This window comes from Salvelinus fontinalis, unplaced genomic scaffold (genome assembly GCF_029448725.1).
Source record: "Salvelinus fontinalis isolate EN_2023a unplaced genomic scaffold, ASM2944872v1 scaffold_0039, whole genome shotgun sequence".
Lineage (NCBI taxonomy): Eukaryota > Metazoa > Chordata > Actinopteri > Salmoniformes > Salmonidae > Salvelinus > Salvelinus fontinalis.
This window is the reverse complement of record NW_026600248.1, coordinates 608,388-632,861: the sequence shown is the minus strand read 5'-3', so window position 1 is coordinate 632,861 and position 24,474 is coordinate 608,388. Positions and strand designations below refer to the sequence as shown.

The window sequence follows — 24,474 nt, the reverse complement described above, 5'->3', positions numbered from 1 at the left end:
ATAGGGGAGGGAATAAAGTCCAGATATAGGGGAGGGAAAGGAGTCCAGATACAGGGGAGGGAATGGAGTCCAGATATAGGGGAGGTAATGAGGGAGGTTATGGAGTCCATATATAGGGGAGGTAATGATGGAGGTAATGGAGTCCACATATAGGAGAGGTATTGAGTCCAGATATAGGGGAGGTAATGGAGTCCAGATATAGGGGATGTAATGGAGTCCATATATAGGGGAGGTAATGAGGGAGGTAATGAAGTCCAGATATAAGGGAGGTAATGAGGGAAGTAATGGAGTCCATATATAGGGGAGGTAATGAGGGAGGTAATCGAGTCCATAAATAGGGGAGGTAATGAGGGATGTAATGGAGTCCAGATATAGGGGAGGTAAAGGAGTCCAGATACAGGGGAGGTAATGAGGTAGGTAATGTAGTCCAGATATAGGGGAGGTAATAAGGAAGGTACTGGAGTCCAGATATATGGGAGGTAATGAGTGAGATAATGTAGTCCATATATAGGGGAGGTAATGCATTCCAGATATAGGGGAGGTAATGAGGGAGGTCATGGAGTCCAGATATAGGGGAGGTAATGAGTGAGGTAATGTAGTCGATATATAGGGGAGTTAATTAGGGAGGTAATGTCGTCCAGATATAGGGGAGGTAATGAGTGAGGTAATGTAGTCCATATACAGGGGAGGTAATGAGTGAGGTAATGGAGTCCAGATATAGGGGAGGTAATGAGGGAGGTAATGGAGTCCATATATAGGGGAGGTAATGATGGAGGTAATGGAGTCCAGATATAGGGGAGGTAATGAGGGAGGTAATGAGGGAGGTAATGGAGTCCAGGTGTGCCTGATGATGGATCCCAACACGGTGGTTAGTATGGCGACGTGGAACGGATAGCTAGGTGGGACAACCACATATCACATTAGATAGCTAGGTGGGACAACCACATATCACATTAGATAGCTAGGTGGGATACCACATATCACATTAGATAGCTAGGTGGGATGCCACATATCACAGTAGTTAGTATATTCAGATAGCTAGGTGGGACAACCACATATTACAGTAGTTAGTATATTCAGATAGCTAGGTGGGACAACCACATATCACAGTAGTTAGTATATTCAGATAGCTAGGTGGGACAACCACATATCACAGTAGTTAGTATATTCAGATAGCTAGGTGGGACAACCACATATCACAGTAGTTAGTATATTCAGATAGCTAGGTGGACAACCACATATTACAGTAGTTAGTATATTCAGATAGCTAGGTGGGACAACCACATATCACAGTAGTTAGTATATTCAGATAGCTAGGTGGGACAACCACATATTACAGTAGTTAGTATATTCAGATAGCTAGGTGGGACAACCACATATCACAGTAGTTAGTATATTCAGATAGCTAGGTGGGACAACCACATATTACAGTAGTTAGTATATTCATCTTCAGATAGCTAGGTGAGACAACCACATATCACAGTAGTTAGTATATTCAGATAGCTAGGTGGGACAACCACATATCACAGTAGTTAGTATATTCAGATAGCTAGGTGGGACAACCACATATCACAGTAGTTAGTATATTCAGATAGCTAGGTGGGACAACCACATATCACAGTAGTTAGTATATTCAGATAGCTAGGTGGGACAACTACATATCACAGTAGTTAGTATATTCAGATAGCTAGGTGGGACAACCACATATTACAGTAGTTAGTATATTCAGATAGCTAGGTGAGACAACCACATATTACAGTAGTTAGTATATTCAGATAGCTAGGTGGGACAACCACATATCACAGTAGTTAGTATATTCAGATAGCTAGGTGGGACAACCACATATTACAGTAGTTAGTATATTCAGATAGCTAGGTGGGACAACCACATATCACAGTAGTTAGTATATTCAGATAGCTAGGTGGGACAACCACATATCACATTAGATAGCTAGGTGGGACAACCACATATTACAGTAGTTAGTATATTCAGATAGCTAGGTCGGACAACCACATATCACAGTAGTTAGTATATAATGATCCAGGTTACAAAGTGACTCAGTGACTCACTACTGTAATGATTCAGGTTACAAAGTGGCTCAGTGACTCACTACTGTAATGATCCAGGTTACAAAGTGACTCAGTGACTCACTACTGTAACGATCCAGGTTACAAAGTGGCTCAGTGACTCAGTGACTCACTACTGTAATGATCTAGGTTACATAGTGGCTCAGTGACTCACTACTGTAATGATCCAGGTTACAAAGTGGCTCAGTGACTCACTACTGTAATGGTCCAGGTTACAAAGTGGCTCAGTGACTCACTACTGTAATGATCCAGGTTACATAGTGGCTCAGTGACTCACTACTGTAATGGTCCAGGTTACAAAGTGGCTCAGTGACTCACTACTGTAATGATCCAGGTTACATAGTGGCTCAGTGACTCACTACTGTAATGATCCAGGTTACAAAGTGGCTCAGTGACTCACTACTGTAATGGTCCAGGTTACATAGTGGCTCAGTGACTCACTACTGTAATGATCCAGGTTACAAAGTGACTCAGTGACTCACTACTGTAATGGTCCAGGTTACAAAGTGGCTCAGAGACTCACTACTGTAATGGTCCAGGTTACATAGTGACTCAGTGACTCACTACCGTAACGGTCCAGGTTACATAGTGACTCAGTGACTCACTACTGTATTGGTCCAGGTTACATAGTGACTCAGTGACTCACTGCTGTAATGGACCAGGTTAGAAAGTGACTCAGTGACTCACTACTGTAATGGTCCAGGTTACATAGTGACTCAGTTATTCACTAATGTAATCGTCCAGGTTACATAGTGACTCACTACTGTAAGGGTCCAGGTTACATAGTGACTCACTACTGTAATGATCCAGGTTACATAGTGACTCAGTGATTCACTACTGTAACGGTCCAGGTTACATAGTGACTCAGTGACTCACTACTGTAATGATCCAGGTTACATAGTGACTCAGTGATTCACTAATGTAATGGTCCAGGTTACATAGTGACTCACTACTGTAATGATCCAGGTTACATAGTGACTCAGTGACTCACTACTGTATTGGTCCAGGTTACATAGTGACTCAGTGACTCACTGCTGTAATGGACCAGGTTACATAGTGACTCAGTGACTCACTACTGTAACGGCACAGGTTACAAAGTGACTCAGTGACTCACTACTGTAACGATCCAGGTTACATAGTGGCTCAGTGACTCGCTACTGTAATGGTTCAGGTTACATAGTGGCTCAGTGATTCACTACTGTAATGGTCCAGGTTACATAGTGACTCAGTGACTCACTACTGTAATGATCCAGGTCACATAGTGACTCAGTGACTCACTACTGTATTGGTCCAGGTTACATAGTGACTCAGTGACTCACTGCTGTAATGGACCACGTTACATAGTGACTCAGTGACTCACTACTGTAACGGCCCAGGTTACAAAGTGACTCAGTGACTCACTATTGTAATGATCCAGGTTACAAAGTGTCTCAGTGACTCACTGCTGTAATGGTCAAGGTTACATAGTGACTCAGTGACTCACTACTGTAACGGCCCAGGTTACAAAGTGACTCAGTGACTCACTACTGAAATGGTTCAGGTTACATAGTGACTCAGTGACTCACTACTGTAATGGTCCAGGTTACATAGTGACTCAGTGACTCACTACTGTAACGGCCCAGGTTACAAAGTGACTCAGTGACTCACAACTGTAACGGTCCAGGTTACATTGTGACTCAGTGACTCAATACTGTAATAGTCCAGGTTACATAGTGACTCAGTGACTCACTACTGTAGTGGTCCAGGTTACAAAGTGGCTCATTGACTCACTACCGTAACTGGCCAGGTTACAAAGTGACTCAGTGACTCACTACTGTAACGGTCCAGGTTACATAGTGACTCAGTGACTCACTACTGTAATGGTTCAGGTTACATAGTGACTCAGTGACTCACTACTGTAATGGTCCAGGTTACATAGTGACTCAGTGACTCACTACTGTAATGGTTCAGTTACATAGTGACTCAGTGACTCACTTCTGTAATGGTCCATGTTACATAGTGGCTCAGTGACTCACTACTGAAATGGTCCAGGTTACAAAGTGGCTCAGTGACTCACTACTGTAATGGTCCAGGTTACAAATTGGCTCAGTGACTCACTACTGTAATGGTCCAGGTTACATAGTGACTCACTACTGTAATGGTCCAGGTTACATAGTGACTCAGTGATTCACTACTGTAACGGTCAAGGTTACAAAGTGACTCAGTGACTCACTACTGTAATGGTCCAGGTTACAAAGTGGCTCAGTGACTCACTACTGTAATGGTCCAGGTTACATAGTGACTCAGTGACTCACTACTGTAACGGCCCAGGTTACATAGTGGCTCAGTGACTCACTACTGTAATGATCCAGGTTACAAAGTGTCTCAGTGACTCACTACTGTAATGGTCCAGGTTACATAGTGACTCAGTGACTCACTACTGTAACATCCCAGGTTACAAAGTGACTCAGTGACTCACTACTGTAACGATCCAGGTTACATAGTGGCTCAGTGACTCGCTACTGTAATGGTTCAGGTTACATAGTGACTCAGTGACTCACTACTGTAACGGTCCAGGTTACATAGTGGCTCAGTGACTCACTACTGAAATGGTTCAGGTTACATAGTGACTCAGTGACTCACTACTGTAATGGTTCAGTTACATAGTGACTCAGTGACTCACTTCTGTAATGGTCCATGTTACATAGTGGCTCAGTGACTCACTACTGAAATGGTCCAGGTTACAAAGTGGCTCAGTGACTCACTACTGTAATGGTCCAGGTTACAAATTGGCTCAGTGACTCACTACTGTAATGGTCCAGGTTACATAGTGACTCACTACTGTAATGGTCCAGGTTACATAGTGACTCAGTGATTCACTACTGTAACGGTCAAGGTTACAAAGTGACTCAGTGACTCGCTACTGTACAGGTTCAGGTTACATAGTGACTCAGTGACTCACTACTGTAATGGTCCAGGTTACATAGTGACTCATTGACTCACTACTGTAATGGTCTAGGTTACAAAGTGACTCAGTGACTCACTACTGTAACGGTCAAGGTTACATAGTGACTCAGTGACTCGCTACTGTAATGGTTCAGGTTACATAGTGACTCAGTGATTCACTAATGTAATGGTCCAGGTTACAAAGTGACTCACTACTGTAATGGTCCAGGTTACATAGTGACTCAGTGATTCACTACTGTAATGGTCCAGGTTACAAAGTGACTCACTACTGTAATGGTCCAGGTTACACAGTGACTCAGTGACTCACTACTGTAATGGTCCAGGTTACATAGTGACTCAGTGACTCACTACTGTAATGGTCCAGGTTACATAGTGACTCAGTGACTCACTACTGTAATGGTACAGGTTACAAAGTGTCTCGGTGACTCACTACTGTAATGGTCCAGGTTACATAGTGATTCAGTGATTCACTACTGTAATGGTCCAGGTTACATAGTGACTCAGTGACTCACTGCTGTAATGGACCAGGTTAGAAAGTGACTCAGTGACTCACTACTGTAATGGTCCAGGTTACATAGTGACTCAGTGACTCACTACTGTAATGGTCCAGGTTACATAGTGACTCAGTGACTAACTACTGTAACGGTCCAGGTTACATAGTGACTCAGTGACTCACTACTGTAACGGTCCAGGTTACATAGTGGCTCAGTGACTCGCTACTGTAATGGTCCAGGTTACAAAGTAGCTCAGTGACTCACTACTGTAATGATCCAGGTTACAAAGTGGCTCAGTGACTCACTGCTGTAATGGTCCAGGTTACAAAGTGACTCAGTGACTCACTACTGTAATGGTCCAGGTTACAAAGTGACTCAGTGACTCACTACTGTAATGACCCAGGTTACAAAGTGACTCAGTGACTCACTACTGTAATGGTCCAGGTTACATAGTGACTCAGTGACTCACTACTGTAATGGTCCAGGTTACATAGTGACTCAGTGACTAACTACTGTAACGGTCCAGGATACATAGTGACTCAGTGACTCACTACTGTAACGGTCCAGGTTACATAGTGGCTCAGTGACTCGCTACTGTAATGGTCCAGGTTACAAAGTAGCTCAGTGACTCACTACTGTAATGATCCAGGTTACAAAGTGGCTCAGTGACTCACTGCTGTAATGGTCCAGGTTACAAAGTGACTCAGTGACTCACTACTGTAATGGTCCAGGTTACAAAGTGACTCAGTGACTCACTACTGTAATGACCCAGGTTACAAAGTGACTCAGTGACTCACTACTGTAATGGTCCAGGTTACAAAGTGGCTCAGTGACTCACTACTGTAATGGTCCAGGTTACAAAGTGACTCAGTGACTAACTACTGTAATGACCCAGGTTACAAAGTGACTCAGTGACTCACTAATATAATGGTCCAGGGTACAAAGTGGCTCAGTGACTCACTACTGTAATTGTCCAGGTTACAAAGTGGCTCAGTGACTCACTACTGTAATGGTCCAGGTTATAAAGTGGTTCAGTGACTCAATACTGTAACGGTCCAGGTTACAAAGTGACTCAGTGACTCACTACTGTAATGATCCAGGTTACAAAGTGTCTCAGTGACTCACTACTGTAATGGTCCAGGTTACATAGTGACTCAGTGACTCACTACTGTAACATCCCAGGTTACAAAGTGACTCAGTGACTCACTACTGTAACGATCCAGGTTACATAGTGGCTCAGTGACTCGCTACTGTAATGGTTCAGGTTACATAGTGACTCAGTGACTCACTACTGTAACGGTCCAGGTTACATAGTGGCTCAGTGACTCACTACTGAAATGGTTCAGGTTACATAGTGACTCAGTGACTCACTACTGTAATGGTTCAGTTACATAGTGACTCAGTGACTCACTTCTGTAATGGTCCATGTTACATAGTGGCTCAGTGACTCACTACTGAAATGGTCCAGGTTACAAAGTGGCTCAGTGACTCACTACTGTAATGGTCCAGGTTACAAATTGGCTCAGTGACTCACTACTGTAATGGTCCAGGTTACATAGTGACTCACTACTGTAATGGTCCAGGTTACATAGTGACTCAGTGATTCACTACTGTAACGGTCAAGGTTACAAAGTGACTCAGTGACTCGCTACTGTAATGGTTCAGTTACATAGTGACTCATTGACTCACTACTGTAATGGTCCAGGTTACAAAGTGACTCAGTGACTCACTACTGTAACGGTCAAGGTTACATAGTGGCTCAGTGACTCGCTACTGTAATGGTTCAGGTTACATAGTGACTCAGTGACTCACTACTGTAATGGTCCAGGTTACATAGTGACTCATTGACTCACTACTGTAATGGTCTAGGTTACAAAGTGACTCAGTGACTCACTACTGTAACGGTCAAGGTTACATAGTGACTCAGTGACTCGCTACTGTAATGGTTCAGGTTACATAGTGACTCAGTGATTCACTAATGTAATGGTCCAGGTTACAAAGTGACTCACTACTGTAATGGTCCAGGTTACATAGTGACTCAGTGATTCACTACTGTAATGGTCCAGGTTACAAAGTGACTCACTACTGTAATGGTCCAGGTTACACAGTGACTCAGTGACTCACTACTGTAATGGTCCAGGTTACATAGTGACTCAGTGACTCACTACTGTAATGGTCCAGGTTACATAGTGACTCAGTGACTCACTACTGTAATGGTACAGGTTACAAAGTGTCTCGGTGACTCACTACTGTAATGGTCCAGGTTACATAGTGATTCAGTGATTCACTACTGTAATGGTCCAGGTTACATAGTGACTCAGTGACTCACTGCTGTAATGGACCAGGTTAGAAAGTGACTCAGTGACTCACTACTGTAATGGTCCAGGTTACATAGTGACTCAGTGACTCATTACTGTAACGGTCCAGGTTACATAGTGGCTCAGTGACTCGCTACTGTAATGGTCCAGGTTACAAAGTAGCTCAGTGACTCACTACTGTAATGATCCAGGTTACAAAGTGGCTCAGTGACTCACTGCTGTAATGGTCCAGGTTACAAAGTGACTCAGTGACTCACTACTGTAATGGTCCAGGTTACAAAGTGACTCAGTGACTCACTACTGTAATGACCCAGGTTACAAAGTGACTCAGTGACTCACTACTGTAATGGTCCAGGTTACAAAGTGGCTCAGTGACTCACTACTGTAATGGTCCAGGTTACAAAGTGACTCAGTGACTCACTACTGTAATGACCCAGGTTACAAAGTGACTCAGTGACTCACTAATATAATGGTCCAGGGTACAAAGTGGCTCAGTGACTCACTACTGTAATTGTCCAGGTTACAAAGTGGCTCAGTGACTCACTACTGTAATGGTCCAGGTTATAAAGTGGTTCAGTGACTCAATACTGTAACGGTCCAGGTTACAAAGTGACTCAGTGCCTCACTACTGTAATGGTCCAGGTTACAAAGTGCCTCACTACTGTAATGGTCCAGGTTACAAAGTGGCTCAGTGATTCACTACTGTAATGGTCCAGGTTACAAAGTGACTCAGTGACTCACTACTGTAATGGTCCAGGTTACAAAGTGACTCAGTGACTCACTACTGTAATGGTCCAGGTTACAAAGTGACTCACTACTGTAATGGTCCAGGTTACAAAGTGGCTCAGTGACTCACTACTGTAATGGTCCAGGTTACATAGTGACTCAGTGACTCACTACTGTAATGGTCCAGGTTACAAAGTGACTCAGTGACTCACTACTGTAATGACCCAGGTTACAAAGTGACTCAGTGACTCACTCCTGTAATGGTCCAGGTTACAAAGTGGCTCAGTGACTCACTACTGTAATGGTCCAGGTTACAAAGTGACTCAGTGACTCACTACTGTAATGACCCAGGTTACAAAGTGACTCAGTGACTCACTACTGTAATGGTCCAGGGTACAAAGTGGCTCAGTGACTCACTACTGTAATGGTCCAGGTTACAAAGTGGCTCAGTGACTCACTACTGTAATGGTCCAGGTTATAAAGTGGCTCAGTGACTCACTACTGTAACGGTCCAGGTTACAAAGTGACTCAGTGACTCACTACTGTAATGGTCCAGGTTACAAAGTGCCTCACTACTGTAATGGTCCAGGTTACAAAGTGCCTCACTACTGTAATGGTCCAGGTTACAAAGTGCCTCACTACTGTAATGGTCCAGGTTACAAAGTGGCTCAGTGATTCACTACTGTAATGGTCCAGGTTACAAAGTGACTCAGTGACTCACTACTGTAATGGTCCAGGTTACAAAGTGACTCAGTGACTCACTACTGTAATGGTCCAGGTTACAAAGTGACTCACTACTGTAATGGTCCAGGTTACAAAGTGGCTCAGTGACTCAATACTGTAATGGTCCAGGTTACATAGTGACTCAGTGACTCACTACTGTAATGGTCCAGGTTACAAAGTGGCTCAGTGACTCACTACTGTAATGGTCCAGGTTACAAAGTAGCTCAGTGACTCACTACTGTAATGATCCAGGTTACAAAGTGGCTCAGTGACTCACTGCTGTAATGGTCCAGGTTACAAAGTGACTCAGTGACTCACTACTGTAATGGTCCAGGTTACAAAGTGACTCAGTGACTCACTACTGTAATGACCCAGGTTACAAAGTGACTCAGTGACTCACTACTGTAATGGTCCAGGTTACAAAGTGGCTCAGTGACTCACTACTGTAATGGTCCAGGTTACAAAGTGACTCAGTGACTCACTACTGTAATGACCCAGGTTACAAAGAGATTCAGTGACTCACTACTGTAATGGTCCAGGGTACAAAGTGGCTCAGTGACTCACTACTGTAATGGTCCAGGTTACAAAGTGGCTCAGTGACTCACTACTGTAATGGTCCAGGTTATAAAGTGGCTCAGTGACTCACTACTGTAACGGTCCAGGTTACAAAGTGACTCAGTGACTCACTACTGTAATGGTCCAGGTTACAAAGTGCCTCACTACTGTAATGGTCCAGGTTACAAAGTGCCTCACTACTGTAATGGTCCAGGTTACAAAGTGCCTCACTACTGTAACGGTCCAGGTTACAAAGTGACTCAGTGACTCACTACTGTAATGACCCAGGTTACAAAGTGACTCAGTGACTCACTACTGTAATGGTCCAGGTTACAAAGTGGCTCAGTGACTCACTACTGTAATGGTCCAGGTTACAAAGTGACTCAGTGACTCACTACTGTAATGACCCAGGTTACAAAGTGACTCATTGACTCACTACTATAATGGTCCAGGGTACAAAGTGGCTCAGTGACTCACTACTGTAATTGTCCAGGTTACAAAGTGGCTCAGTGACTCACTACTGTAACGGTCAAGGTTATAAAGTGGTTCAGTGACTCAATACTGTAATGGTCCAGGTTACAAAGTGCCTCACTACTGTAATTGTCCAGGTTACAAAGTGCCTCACTACTGTAATGGTCCAGGTTACAAAGTGCCTCACTACTGTAACAGTCCAGGTTACAAAGTGGCTCAGTGATTCACTACTGTAATGGTCCAGGTTACAAAGTGACTCAGTGACTCACTACTGTAATGGTCCAGGTTACAAAGTGACTCAGTGACTCACTACTGTAATGGTCCAGGTTACAAAGTGACTCAGTGATTCACTACTGTAATGGTCCAGGTTACAAAGTGACTCAGTGACTCACTACTGTAATGGTCCAGGTTACAAAGTGACTCAGTGACTCACTACTGTAATGGTCCAGGTTACAAAGTGACTCACTACTGTAATGGTCCAGGTTACAAAGTGGCTCAGTGACTCAATACTGTAATGGTCCAGGTTACATAGTGACTCAGTGACTCACTACTGTAATGGTCCAGGTTACAAAGTGGCTCAGTGACTCACTACTGTAATGGTCCAGGTTACAAAGTAGCTCAGTGACTCACTACTGTAAAGATCCAGGTTACAAAGTGGCTCAGTGACTCACTGCTGTAATGGTCCAGGTTACAAAGTGACTCAGTGACTCACTACTGTAATGGTCCAGGTTACAAAGTGACTCAGTGACTCACTACTGTAATGACCCAGGTTACAAAGTGACTCAGTGACTCACTACTGTAATGGTCCAGGTTACAAAGTGGCTCAGTGACTCACTACTGTAATGGTCCAGGTTACAAAGTGACTCAGTGACTCACTACTGTAATGACCCAGGTTACAAAGTGACTCAGTGACTCACTACTGTAAGGTTCCAGGGTACAAAGTGGCTCAGTGACTCACTACTGTAATGGTCCAGGTTACAAAGTGGCTCAGTGACTCACTACTGTAATGGTCCAGGTTATAAAGTGGCTCAGTGACTCACTACTGTAACGGTCCAGGTTACAAAGTGACTCAGTGACTCACTACTGTAATGGTCCAGGTTACAAAGTGCCTCACTACTGTAATGGTCCAGGTTACAAAGTGCCTCACTACTGTAATGGTCCAGGTTACAAAGTGCCTCACTACTGTAACGGTCCAGGTTACAAAGTGGCTCAGTGATTCACTACTGTAATGGTCCAGGTTACAAAGTGACTCAGTGACTCACTACTGTAATGGTCCAGGTTACAAAGTGACTCAGTGACTCACTACTGTAATGGTCCAGGTTACAAAGTGACTCACTACTGTAATGGTCCAGGTTACAAAGTGACTCACTACTGTAATGGTCCAGGTTACATAGTGACTCAGTGACTCACTACTATAATGGTCCAGGTTACAAAGTAGCTCAGTGACTCACTACTGTAATGGTCCAGGTTACATAGTGGCTCAGTGACTCACTACTGTAATGGTCCAGGTTACAAAGTGACTCAGTGACTCACTACCGTAACGGTCCAGGTTACAAAGTGGCTCAATACTGTAATGGTCCAGGTTACAAAGTGACTCACTACTGTAATGGTCCAGGTTACAAAGTGCCTCACTACTGTAATGGTCCAGGTTACAAAGTGCCTCACTACTGTAACGGTCCAGGTTATAAAGTGGCTCAGTGATTCACTACTGTAATGGTCCAGGTTACAAAGTGACTCAGTGACTCACTACTGTAATTGTCCAGGTTACAAAGTGACTCAGTGACTCACTACTGTAATGGTCCAGGTTACAAAGTGACTCAGTGATTCACTACTGTAATGGTCCAGGTTACAAAGTGACTCAGCGACTCACTACTGTAATGGTCCAGGTTACAAAGTGACTCAGTGACTCACTACTGTAATGGTCCAGGTTACAAAGTGACTCACTACTGTAATGGTCCAGGTTACAAAGTGGCTCAGTGACTCAATACTGTAATGGTCCAGGTTACATAGTGACTCAGTGACTCACTACTGTAATGATCCAGGTTACAAAGTGGCTCAGTGACTCACTGCTGTAATGGTCCAGGTTACAAAGTGACTCAGTGACTCACTACTGTAATGGTCCAGGTTACAAAGTGACTCAGTGACTCACTACTGTAATGGTCCAGGTTACAAAGTGACTCAGTGACTCACTACTGTAATGACCCAGGTTACAAAGTGACTCAGTGACTCACTACTGTAATGGTCCAGGTTACAAAGTGGCTCAGTGACTCACTACTGTAATGGTCCAGGTTACAAAGTGACTCAGTGACTCACTACTGTAAGGTTCCAGGGTACAAAGTGGCTCAGTGACTCACTACTGTAATGGTCCAGGTTACAAAGTGGCTCAGTGACTCACTACTGTAATGGTCCAGGTTATAAAGTGGCTCAGTGACTCACTACTGTAACGGTCCAGGTTACAAAGTGACTCAGTGACTCACTACTGTAATGGTCCAGGTTACAAAGTGCCTCACTACTGTAATGGTCCAGGTTACAAAGTGCCTCACTACTGTAATGGTCCAGGTTACAAAGTGCCTCACTACTGTAACGGTCCAGGTTACAAAGTGGCTCAGTGATTCACTACTGTAATGGTCCAGGTTACAAAGTGACTCAGTGACTCACTACTGTAATGGTCCAGGTTACAAAGTGACTCAGTGACTCACTACTGTAATGGTCCAGGTTACAAAGTGACTCACTACTGTAATGGTCCAGGTTACAAAGTGACTCACTACTGTAATGGTCCAGGTTACATAGTGACTCAGTGACTCACTACTATAATGGTCCAGGTTACAAAGTAGCTCAGTGACTCACTACTGTAATGGTCCAGGGTACAAAGTGGCTCAGTGACTCACTACTGTAATGGTCCAGGTTACAAAGTGGCTCAGTGACTCACTACTGTAATGGTCCAGGTTATAAAGTGGCTCAGTGACTCACTACTGTAACGGTCCAGGTTACAAAGTGACTCAGTGACTCACTACTGTAATGGTCCAGGTTACAAAGTGCCTCACTACTGTAATGGTCCAGGTTACAAAGTGCCTCACTACTGTAATGGTCCAGGTTACAAAGTGCCTCACTACTGTAACGGTCCAGGTTACAAAGTGACTCAGTGACTCACTACTGTAATGACCCAGGTTACAAAGTGACTCAGTGACTCACTCCTGTAATGGTCCAGGTTACAAAGTGGCTCAGTGACTCACTACTGTAATGGTCCAGGTTACAAAGTGACTCAGTGACTCACTACTGTAATGACCCAGGTTACAAAGTGACTCAGTGACTCACTACTGTAATGGTCCAGGGTACAAAGTGGCTCAGTGACTCACTACTGTAATGGTCCAGGTTACAAAGTGGCTCAGTGACTCACTACTGTAATGGTCCAGGTTATAAAGTGGCTCAGTGACTCACTACTGTAACGGTCCAGGTTACAAAGTGACTCAGTGACTCACTACTGTAATGGTCCAGGTTACAAAGTGCCTCACTACTGTAATGGTCCAGGTTACAAAGTGCCTCACTACTGTAATGGTCCAGGTTACAAAGTGCCTCACTACTGTAATGGTCCAGGTTACAAAGTGGCTCAGTGATTCACTACTGTAATGGTCCAGGTTACAAAGTGACTCAGTGACTCACTACTGTAATGGTCCAGGTTACAAAGTGACTCAGTGACTCACTACTGTAATGGTCCAGGTTACAAAGTGACTCACTACTGTAATGGTCCAGGTTACAAAGTGGCTCAGTGACTCAATACTGTAATGGTCCAGGTTACATAGTGACTCAGTGACTCACTACTGTAATGGTCCAGGTTACAAAGTGGCTCAGTGACTCACTACTGTAATGGTCCAGGTTACAAAGTAGCTCAGTGACTCACTACTGTAATGATCCAGGTTACAAAGTGGCTCAGTGACTCACTGCTGTAATGGTCCAGGTTACAAAGTGACTCAGTGACTCACTACTGTAATGGTCCAGGTTACAAAGTGACTCAGTGACTCACTACTGTAATGACCCAGGTTACAAAGTGACTCAGTGACTCACTACTGTAATGGTCCAGGTTACAAAGTGGCTCAGTGACTCACTACTGTAATGGTCCAGGTTACAAAGTGACTCAGTGACTCACTACTGTAATGACCCAGGTTACAAAGAGATTCAGTGACTCACTACTGTAATGGTCCAGGGTACAAAGTGGCTCAGTGACTCACTACTGTAATGGTCCAGGTTACAAAGTGGCTCAGTGACTCACTACTGTAATGGTCCAGGTTATAAAGTGGCTCAGTGACTCACTACTGTAACGGTCCAGGTTACAAAGTGACTCAGTGACTCACTACTGTAATGGTCCAGGTTACAAAGTGCCTCACTACTGTAATGGTCCAGGTTACAAAGTGCCTCACTACTGTAATGGTCCAGGTTACAAAGTGCCTCACTACTGTAACGGTCCAGGTTACAAAGTGACTCAGTGACTCACTACTGTAATGACCCAGGTTACAAAGTGACTCAGTGACTCACTACTGTAATGGTCCAGGTTACAAAGTGGCTCAGTGACTCACTACTGTAATGGTCCAGGTTACAAAGTGACTCAGTGACTCACTACTGTAATGACCCAGGTTACAAAGTGACTCATTGACTCACTACTATAATGGTCCAGGGTACAAAGTGGCTCAGTGACTCACTACTGTAATTGTCCAGGTTACAAAGTGGCTCAGTGACTCACTACTGTAACGGTCAAGGTTATAAAGTGGTTCAGTGACTCAATACTGTAATGGTCCAGGTTACAAAGTGCCTCACTACTGTAATTGTCCAGGTTACAAAGTGCCTCACTACTGTAATGGTCCAGGTTACAAAGTGCCTCACTACTGTAACAGTCCAGGTTACAAAGTGGCTCAGTGATTCACTACTGTAATGGTCCAGGTTACAAAGTGACTCAGTGACTCACTACTGTAATGGTCCAGGTTACAAAGTGACTCAGTGACTCACTACTGTAATGGTCCAGGTTACAAAGTGACTCAGTGATTCACTACTGTAATGGTCCAGGTTACAAAGTGACTCAGTGACTCACTACTGTAATGGTCCAGGTTACAAAGTGACTCAGTGACTCACTACTGTAATGGTCCAGGTTACAAAGTGACTCACTACTGTAATGGTCCAGGTTACAAAGTGGCTCAGTGACTCAATACTGTAATGGTCCAGGTTACATAGTGACTCAGTGACTCACTACTGTAATGGTCCAGGTTACAAAGTGGCTCAGTGACTCACTACTGTAATGGTCCAGGTTACAAAGTAGCTCAGTGACTCACTACTGTAAAGATCCAGGTTACAAAGTGGCTCAGTGACTCACTGCTGTAATGGTCCAGGTTACAAAGTGACTCAGTGACTCACTACTGTAATGGTCCAGGTTACAAAGTGACTCAGTGACTCACTACTGTAATGACCCAGGTTACAAAGTGACTCAGTGACTCACTACTGTAATGGTCCAGGTTACAAAGTGGCTCAGTGACTCACTACTGTAATGGTCCAGGTTACAAAGTGACTCAGTGACTCACTACTGTAATGACCCAGGTTACAAAGTGACTCAGTGACTCACTACTGTAAGGTTCCAGGGTACAAAGTGGCTCAGTGACTCACTACTGTAATGGTCCAGGTTACAAAGTGGCTCAGTGACTCACTACTGTAATGGTCCAGGTTATAAAGTGGCTCAGTGACTCACTACTGTAACGGTCCAGGTTACAAAGTGACTCAGTGACTCACTACTGTAATGGTCCAGGTTACAAAGTGCCTCACTACTGTAATGGTCCAGGTTACAAAGTGCCTCACTACTGTAATGGTCCAGGTTACAAAGTGCCTCACTACTGTAACGGTCCAGGTTACAAAGTGGCTCAGTGATTCACTACTGTAATGGTCCAGGTTACAAAGTGACTCAGTGACTCACTACTGTAATGGTCCAGGTTACAAAGTGACTCAGTGACTCACTACTGTAATGGTCCAGGTTACAAAGTGACTCACTACTGTAATGGTCCAGGTTACAAAGTGACTCACTACTGTAATGGTCCAGGTTACATAGTGACTCAGTGACTCACTACTATAATGGTCCAGGTTACAAAGTAGCTCAGTGACTCACTACTGTAATGGTCCAGGTTACATAGTGGCTCAGTGACTCACTACTGTAATGGTCCAGGTTACAAAGTGACTCAGTGACTCACTACCGTAACGGTCCAGGTTACAAAGTGGCTCAATACTGTAATGGTCCAGGTTACAAAGTGACTCACTACTGTAATGGTCCAGGTTACAAAGTGCCTCACTACTGTAATGGTCCAGGTTACAAAGTGCCTCACTACTGTAACGGTCCAGGTTATAAAGTGGCTCAGTGATTCACTACTGTAATGGTCCAGGTTACAAAGTGACTCAGTGACTCACTACTGTAATTGTCCAGGTTACAAAGTGACTCAGTGACTCACTACTGTAATGGTCCAGGTTACAAAGTGACTCAGTGATTCACTACTGTAATGGTCCAGGTTACAAAGTGACTCAGCGACTCACTACTGTAATGGTCCAGGTTACAAAGTGACTCAGTGACTCACTACTGTAATGGTCCAGGTTACAAAGTGACTCACTACTGTAATGGTCCAGGTTACAAAGTGGCTCAGTGACTCAATACTGTAATGGTCCAGGTTACATAGTGACTCAGTGACTCACTACTGTAATGATCCAGGTTACAAAGTGGCTCAGTGACTCACTGCTGTAATGGTCCAGGTTACAAAGTGACTCAGTGACTCACTACTGTAATGGTCCAGGTTACAAAGTGACTCAGTGACTCACTACTGTAATGGTCCAGGTTACAAAGTGACTCAGTGACTCACTACTGTAATGACCCAGGTTACAAAGTGACTCAGTGACTCACTACTGTAATGGTCCAGGTTACAAAGTGGCTCAGTGACTCACTACTGTAATGGTCCAGGTTACAAAGTGACTCAGTGACTCACTACTGTAAGGTTCCAGGGTACAAAGTGGCTCAGTGACTCACTACTGTAATGGTCCAGGTTACAAAGTGGCTCAGTGACTCACTACTGTAATGGTCCAGGTTATAAAGTGGCTCAGTGACTCACTACTGTAACGGTCCAGGTTACAAAGTGACTCAGTGACTCACTACTGTAATGGTCCAGGTTACAAAGTGCCTCACTACTGTAATGGTCCAGGTTACAAAGTGCCTCACTACTGTAATGGTCCAGGTTACAAAGTGCCTCACTACTGTAACGGTCCAGGTTACAAAGTGGCTCAGTGATTCACTACTGTAATGGTCCAGGTTACAAAGTGACTCAGTGACTCACTACTGTAATGGTCCAGGTTACAAAGTGACTCAGTGACTCACTACTGTAATGGTCCAGGTTACAAAGTGACTCACTACTGTAATGGTCCAGGTTACAAAGTGACTCACTACTGTAATGGTCCAGGTTACATAGTGACTCAGTGACTCACTACTATAATGGTCCAGGTTACAAAGTAGCTCAGTGACTCACTACTGTAATGGTCCAGGGTACAAAGTGGCTCAGTGACTCACTACTGTAATGGTCCAGGTTACAAAGTGGCTCAGTGACTCACTACTGTAATGGTCCAGGTTATAAAGTGGCTCAGTGACTCACTACTGTAACGGTCCAGGTTACAAAGTGACTCAGTGACTCACTACTGTAATGGTCCAGGTTACAAAGTGCCTCACTACTGTAATGGTCCAGGTTACAAAGTGCCTCACTACTGTAATGGTCCAGGTTACAAAGTGCCTCACTACTGTAACGGTCCAGGTTACAAAGTGACTCAGTGACTCACTACTGTAATGACCCAGGTTACAAAGTGACTCAGTGACTCACTACTGTAATGGTCCAGGTTACAAAGTGGCTCAGTGACTCACTACTGTAATGGTCCAGGTTACAAAGTGACTCAGTGACTCACTACTGTAATGACCCAGGTTACAAAGTGACTCATTGACTCACTACTATAATGGTCCAGGGTACAAAGTGGCTCAGTGACTCACTACTGTAATTGTCCAGGTTACAAAGTGGCTCAGTGACTCACTACTGTAACGGTCAAGGTTATAAAGTGGTTCAGTGACTCAATACTGTAATGGTCCAGGTTACAAAGTGCCTCACTACTGTAATTGTCCAGGTTACAAAGTGCCTCACTACTGTAATGGTCCAGGTTACAAAGTGCCTCACTACTGTAACAGTCCAGGTTACAAAGTGGCTCAGTGATTCACTACTGTAATGGTCCAGGTTACAAAGTGACTCAGTGACTCACTACTGTAATGGTCCAGGTTACAAAGTGACTCAGTGACTCACTACTGTAATGGTCCAGGTTACAAAGTGACTCAGTGATTCACTACTGTAATGGTCCAGGTTACAAAGTGACTCAGTGACTCACTACTGTAATGGTCCAGGTTACAAAGTGACTCAGTGACTCACTACTGTAATGGTCCAGGTTACAAAGTGACTCACTACTGTAATGGTCCAGGTTACAAAGTGGCTCAGTGACTCAATACTGTAATGGTCCAGGTTACATAGTGACTCAGTGACTCACTACTGTAATGGTCCAGGTTACAAAGTGGCTCAGTGACTCACTACTGTAATGGTCCAGGTTACAAAGTAGCTCAGTGACTCACTACTGTAAAGATCCAGGTTACAAAGTGGCTCAGTGACTCACTGCTGTAATGGTCCAGGTTACAAAGTGACTCAGTGACTCACTACTGTAATGGTCCAGGTTACAAAGTGACTCAGTGACTCACTACTGTAATGACCCAGGTTACAAAGTGACTCAGTGACTCACTACTGTAATGGTCCAGGTTACAAAGTGGCTCAGTGACTCACTACTGTAATGGTCCAGGTTACAAAGTGACTCAGTGACTCACTACTGTAATGACCCAGGTTACAAAGTGACTCAGTGACTCACTACTGTAAGGTTCCAGGGTACAAAGTGGCTCAGTGACTCACTACTGTAATGGTCCAGGTTACAAAGTGGCTCAGTGACTCACTACTGTAATGGTCCAGGTTATAAAGTGGCTCAGTGACTCACTACTGTAACGGTCCAGGTTACAAAGTGACTCAGTGACTCACTACTGTAATGGTCCAGGTTACAAAGTGCCTCACTACTGTAATGGTCCAGGTTACAAAGTGCCTCACTACTGTAATGGTCCAGGTTACAAAGTGCCTCACTACTGTAACGGTCCAGGTTACAAAGTGGCTCAGTGATTCACTACTGTAATGGTCCAGGTTACAAAGTGACTCAGTGACTCACTACTGTAATGGTCCAGGTTACAAAGTGACTCAGTGACTCACTACTGTAATGGTCCAGGTTACAAAGTGACTCACTACTGTAATGGTCCAGGTTACAAAGTGACTCACTACTGTAATGGTCCAGGTTACATAGTGACTCAGTGACTCACTACTATAATGGTCCAGGTTACAAAGTAGCTCAGTGACTCACTACTGTAATGGTCCAGGTTACATAGTGGCTCAGTGACTCACTACTGTAATGGTCCAGGTTACAAAGTGACTCAGTGACTCACTACCGTAACGGTCCAGGTTACAAAGTGGCTCAATACTGTAATGGTCCAGGTTACAAAGTGACTCACTACTGTAATGGTCCAGGTTACAAAGTGCCTCACTACTGTAATGGTCCAGGTTACAAAGTGCCTCACTACTGTAACGGTCCAGGTTATAAAGTGGCTCAGTGATTCACTACTGTAATGGTCCAGGTTACAAAGTGACTCAGTGACTCACTACTGTAATTGTCCAGGTTACAAAGTGACTCAGTGACTCACTACTGTAATGGTCCAGGTTACAAAGTGACTCAGTGATTCACTACTGTAATGGTCCAGGTTACAAAGTGACTCAGCGACTCACTACTGTAATGGTCCAGGTTACAAAGTGACTCAGTGACTCACTACTGTAATGGTCCAGGTTACAAAGTGACTCACTACTGTAATGGTCCAGGTTACAAAGTGGCTCAGTGACTCAATACTGTAATGGTCCAGGTTACATAGTGACTCAGTGACTCACTACTGTAATGATCCAGGTTACAAAGTGGCTCAGTGACTCACTGCTGTAATGGTCCAGGTTACAAAGTGACTCAGTGACTCACTACTGTAATGGTCCAGGTTACAAAGTGACTCAGTGACTCACTACTGTAATGGTCCAGGTTACAAAGTGACTCAGTGACTCACTACTGTAATGACCCAGGTTACAAAGTGACTCAGTGACTCACTACTGTAATGGTCCAGGTTACAAAGTGGCTCAGTGACTCACTACTGTAATGGTCCAGGTTACAAAGTGACTCAGTGACTCACTACTGTAAGGTTCCAGGGTACAAAGTGGCTCAGTGACTCACTACTGTAATGGTCCAGGTTACAAAGTGGCTCAGTGACTCACTACTGTAATGGTCCAGGTTATAAAGTGGCTCAGTGACTCACTACTGTAACGGTCCAGGTTACAAAGTGACTCAGTGACTCACTACTGTAATGGTCCAGGTTACAAAGTGCCTCACTACTGTAATGGTCCAGGTTACAAAGTGCCTCACTACTGTAATGGTCCAGGTTACAAAGTGCCTCACTACTGTAACGGTCCAGGTTACAAAGTGGCTCAGTGATTCACTACTGTAATGGTCCAGGTTACAAAGTGACTCAGTGACTCACTACTGTAATGGTCCAGGTTACAAAGTGACTCAGTGACTCACTACTGTAATGGTCCAGGTTACAAAGTGACTCACTACTGTAATGGTCCAGGTTACAAAGTGACTCACTACTGTAATGGTCCAGGTTACATAGTGACTCAGTGACTCACTACTATAATGGTCCAGGTTACAAAGTAGCTCAGTGACTCACTACTGTAATGGTCCAGGTTACATAGTGGCTCAGTGACTCACTACTGTAATGGTCCAGGTTACAAAGTGACTCAGTGACTCACTACCGTAACGGTCCAGGTTACAAAGTGGCTCAATACTGTAATGGTCCAGGTTACAAAGTGACTCACTACTGTAATGGTCCAGGTTACAAAGTGACTCAGTGACTCACTACCGTAACGGTCCAGGTTGCAAAGTGGCTCAATACTGTAATGGTCCAGGTTACAAAGTAACTCATTGACTCACTACTGTAACGGTCCAGGTTACATAGTGACTCACTACTGTAATAGTCCAGGTTACAGTAGTGACTCAGTGACTCACTACTGTAATGGTCCAGGTTACATAGTGACTCATTGACTCACTACTGTAACGGTCCAGGTTACATAGTGACTCACTACTGTAACGGTCCAGGTTACAGTAGTGACTCAGTGACTCACTACTGTAATGGTCCAGGTTACATAGTGACTCACTACTGTAACGGTCCAGGTTACATAGTGACTCAGTGACTCACTACTGTAACGGTCCAGGTTACATAGTGACTCGGTGACTCACTCTGTAATGGTCCAGGTTACAAAGTGGCTCAGTGACTCACTACTGTAATGGTCCAGGTTACATCGTGGCTCAGTGACTCACTACTGTAACGGTCCAGGTTACATCGTGGCTCAGTGACTCACTACTGTAATGGTCCAGGTTACATAGTGACTCAGTGACTCACTACTGTAATGGTCCAGGTTACAGTAGTGACTCAGTGACTCACTACTGTAATGGTCCAGGTTACATAGTGACTCAGTGACTCACTACTGTAATGGTCCAGGTTACATAGTGACTCAGTGACTCACTACTGTAATGGTCCAGGTTACACAGTGACTCAGTGACTCACTACTGTAATGGTCCAGGTTACAAAGTGACTCAGTGACTCACTACTGTAATGGTCCAGGTTACAAAGTGGCTCACTGACTAGTGGGCTCCCGAGTGGCGCAGCTGTCTAAGGCACTGCATCTCAGTGCAAGAGGTGTGACTACAGTCCCTGGTTTGAGTCCAGGCAGTATCACATCGGGCTGTGATTGGGAGTCCCATAGAATGGCGCACAATTGGCCCAGTGCCTTCTGGGTTTGGCCGGGGCCGCCATTGTAAATAATAATTTGTTTTTTAACTGACGTGTTTATGAACTAGTTATCTCTGCTGAGGGGGAGTGATGCGGATCACTCAAAGTTTCCTAGCCAATCACAGAAAATGACACAACCAATCAGTTCCTTTGTCCATGTTCTAGGCTTCATCTCAGGTTCTCTAACTGGTGTGTCCGTGTGTGTGCGCTTGCTGAGACAGGGTGTAATCGATCTTTTCTCCCCTTGGAGATATAACGCAGAGGAGAGGAGAGGAGAGGAGAGGAGAGGAGAGGAGAGGAGAGGAGAGGAGAGGAGAGGAGAGGAGAGGAGAGAGAGAGAGAGAGAGAGAGAGAGAGCGAGAGAGAGAGAGAGAGAGATCATGTTTCGTTTAGGGTTGTAACTCTGGTTTTTAGAGAGCGAGAACAAGGTCAGAGACACAGAGATCATTTTACCTCCTCTCCTCCTCCCCATACCCACCTTCCCTTCTCCCCCCTTCCTCCCTGAAGACATCTGATCACTCTATTACTGATATCCCCCCTCCCTCTCTCTCTCAATTCAATTCAAAGGCCTTTATTGGCATGGGAAACATGTTTTTCTTTCTCTCTTGTCTCTGTCTCTCTCTCTCTCCTCTCTTTCTCTCCTGTCTCTGTCTCTCTCTCTCTCCATCTCTTTCTCTCCTGTCTCTGTCTCTCTCTCTCTCCTCTCTTTCTCTCTTGTCTCTGTCTCTCTCTCTCTCCTCTCTTTCTCTCTTGTCTCTGTCTCTCTCTCTCTCCTCTCTTTCTCTCCTGTCTCTGTCTCTCTCCATCTCTTTCACAAATAGTTTCCATGGCCTTCTTTCTTTTATGAAAGCAAATCTATTTTCTGTTTCCCCATCAACATTGTTACCTTGACAACCCATCCATCTCCACCTCAGTGTGGCTCCTTCATCCTCCTGACTGAGGACAGTCTTGGTTGTCTGTGTGGCACGGTCTCCGTCGTCCTCCTGACTGAGGACAGTCTTGGTTGTCTGAGTGGCACGGTCTCCGTCGTCCTCCTGACTGAGGACAGTCTTGGTTGTCCCCGTGTGGCTCAGTTGGTAGAGCATGGCGCTTGCAACGCCAGGGTTGTGGGTTCGATTCCCACGGGGGGCCAGTACAAACAAAAAAAAAAAAAAAAAAAAAAAAAAAAAAAAAAAAAAAAAAAAAAAAAAAAAAACAAAAAAAAAAAAAAAAGTATGGATGTATGTACTTGTAAGTCGCTCTGGATAAGAGCGTCTGCTAAATGACTTAAATGTAAATGTAAAATGTAAATGTTGTCTGAGTGGCACGGCCTCCTTCATCCTCCTGACTGAGGACAGTCTTGGTTGTCTGTGTGGCACGGTCTCTGTCGTCCTCCTGACTGAGGACAGTCTTGGTTGTCTGTGTGGCACGGTCTCCTTCATCCTCCTGACTGAGGACAGTCTTGGTTGTCTGTGTGGCACGGTCTCCTCCTGGCTGAGGACAGTCTTGGTTGTCTGTATGGCTCGGTCTCCTCCTGACTGAGGACAGTCTTGGTTGTCTGTGTGGCACGGTCTCCTCCTGGCTGAGGACAGTCTTGGTTGTCTGTGTGGCACGGTCTCCGTCATCCTCCTGACTGAGGACAGTCTTGGTTGTCTGTGTGGCACGGTCTCCGTCATCCTCCTGACTGAGGACAGTCTTGGTTGTCTGTGTGGCACGGTCTCCTTCATCCTCCTGACTGAGGACAGTCTTGGTTGTCTGTGTGGCACGGTCTCCTCCTGACTGAGGACAGTCTTGGTTGTCTGTGTGGCACGGTCTCCGTCATCCTCCTGACTGAGGACAGTCTTGGTTGTCTGTGTGGCACGGTCTCCTTCATCCTCATGACTGAGGACAGTCTTAGTTGTCTGTGTGGCACGGTCTCCTTCATCCTCATGACTGAGGAGAGTCTTGTTTGCCTGTGTGGCACGGTCTCCGTCGTCCTCCTGACTGAGGACAGTCTTGGTTGTCTGTGTGGCACGGTCTCTGTCATTCTCCTGACTGAGGACAGTCTTGGTTGTCTGTGTGGCACGGTCTCTGTCATCCTCCTGACTGAGGACAGTCTTGGTTGTCTGTGTGGCACGGTCTCTGTCATCCTCCTGACTGAGGACAGTCTTGGTTGTCTGTGTGGCCAT

General features: G+C 44.7%; 1 protein-coding gene across 1 annotated transcript in view; it reads right to left on the bottom strand.

The window, feature by feature from the left end:
- Positions 1–24,474, bottom strand: part of LOC129842418 (uncharacterized) — a gene marked incomplete at its 3' end in the record, with an annotated part of 150,309 nt that extends 125,835 nt beyond the window's left edge. Inside the window, exons 1-2 of the mRNA XM_055910973.1 lie at positions 23,635–24,474; positions 23,214–23,361 (exon numbers count right to left, since the gene is read on the bottom strand). Of these exons, the coding sequence (XP_055766948.1) occupies positions 23,214–23,361; positions 23,635–24,474 (988 nt within the window). The remainder of the gene's footprint in view (positions 1–23,213; positions 23,362–23,634) is intronic.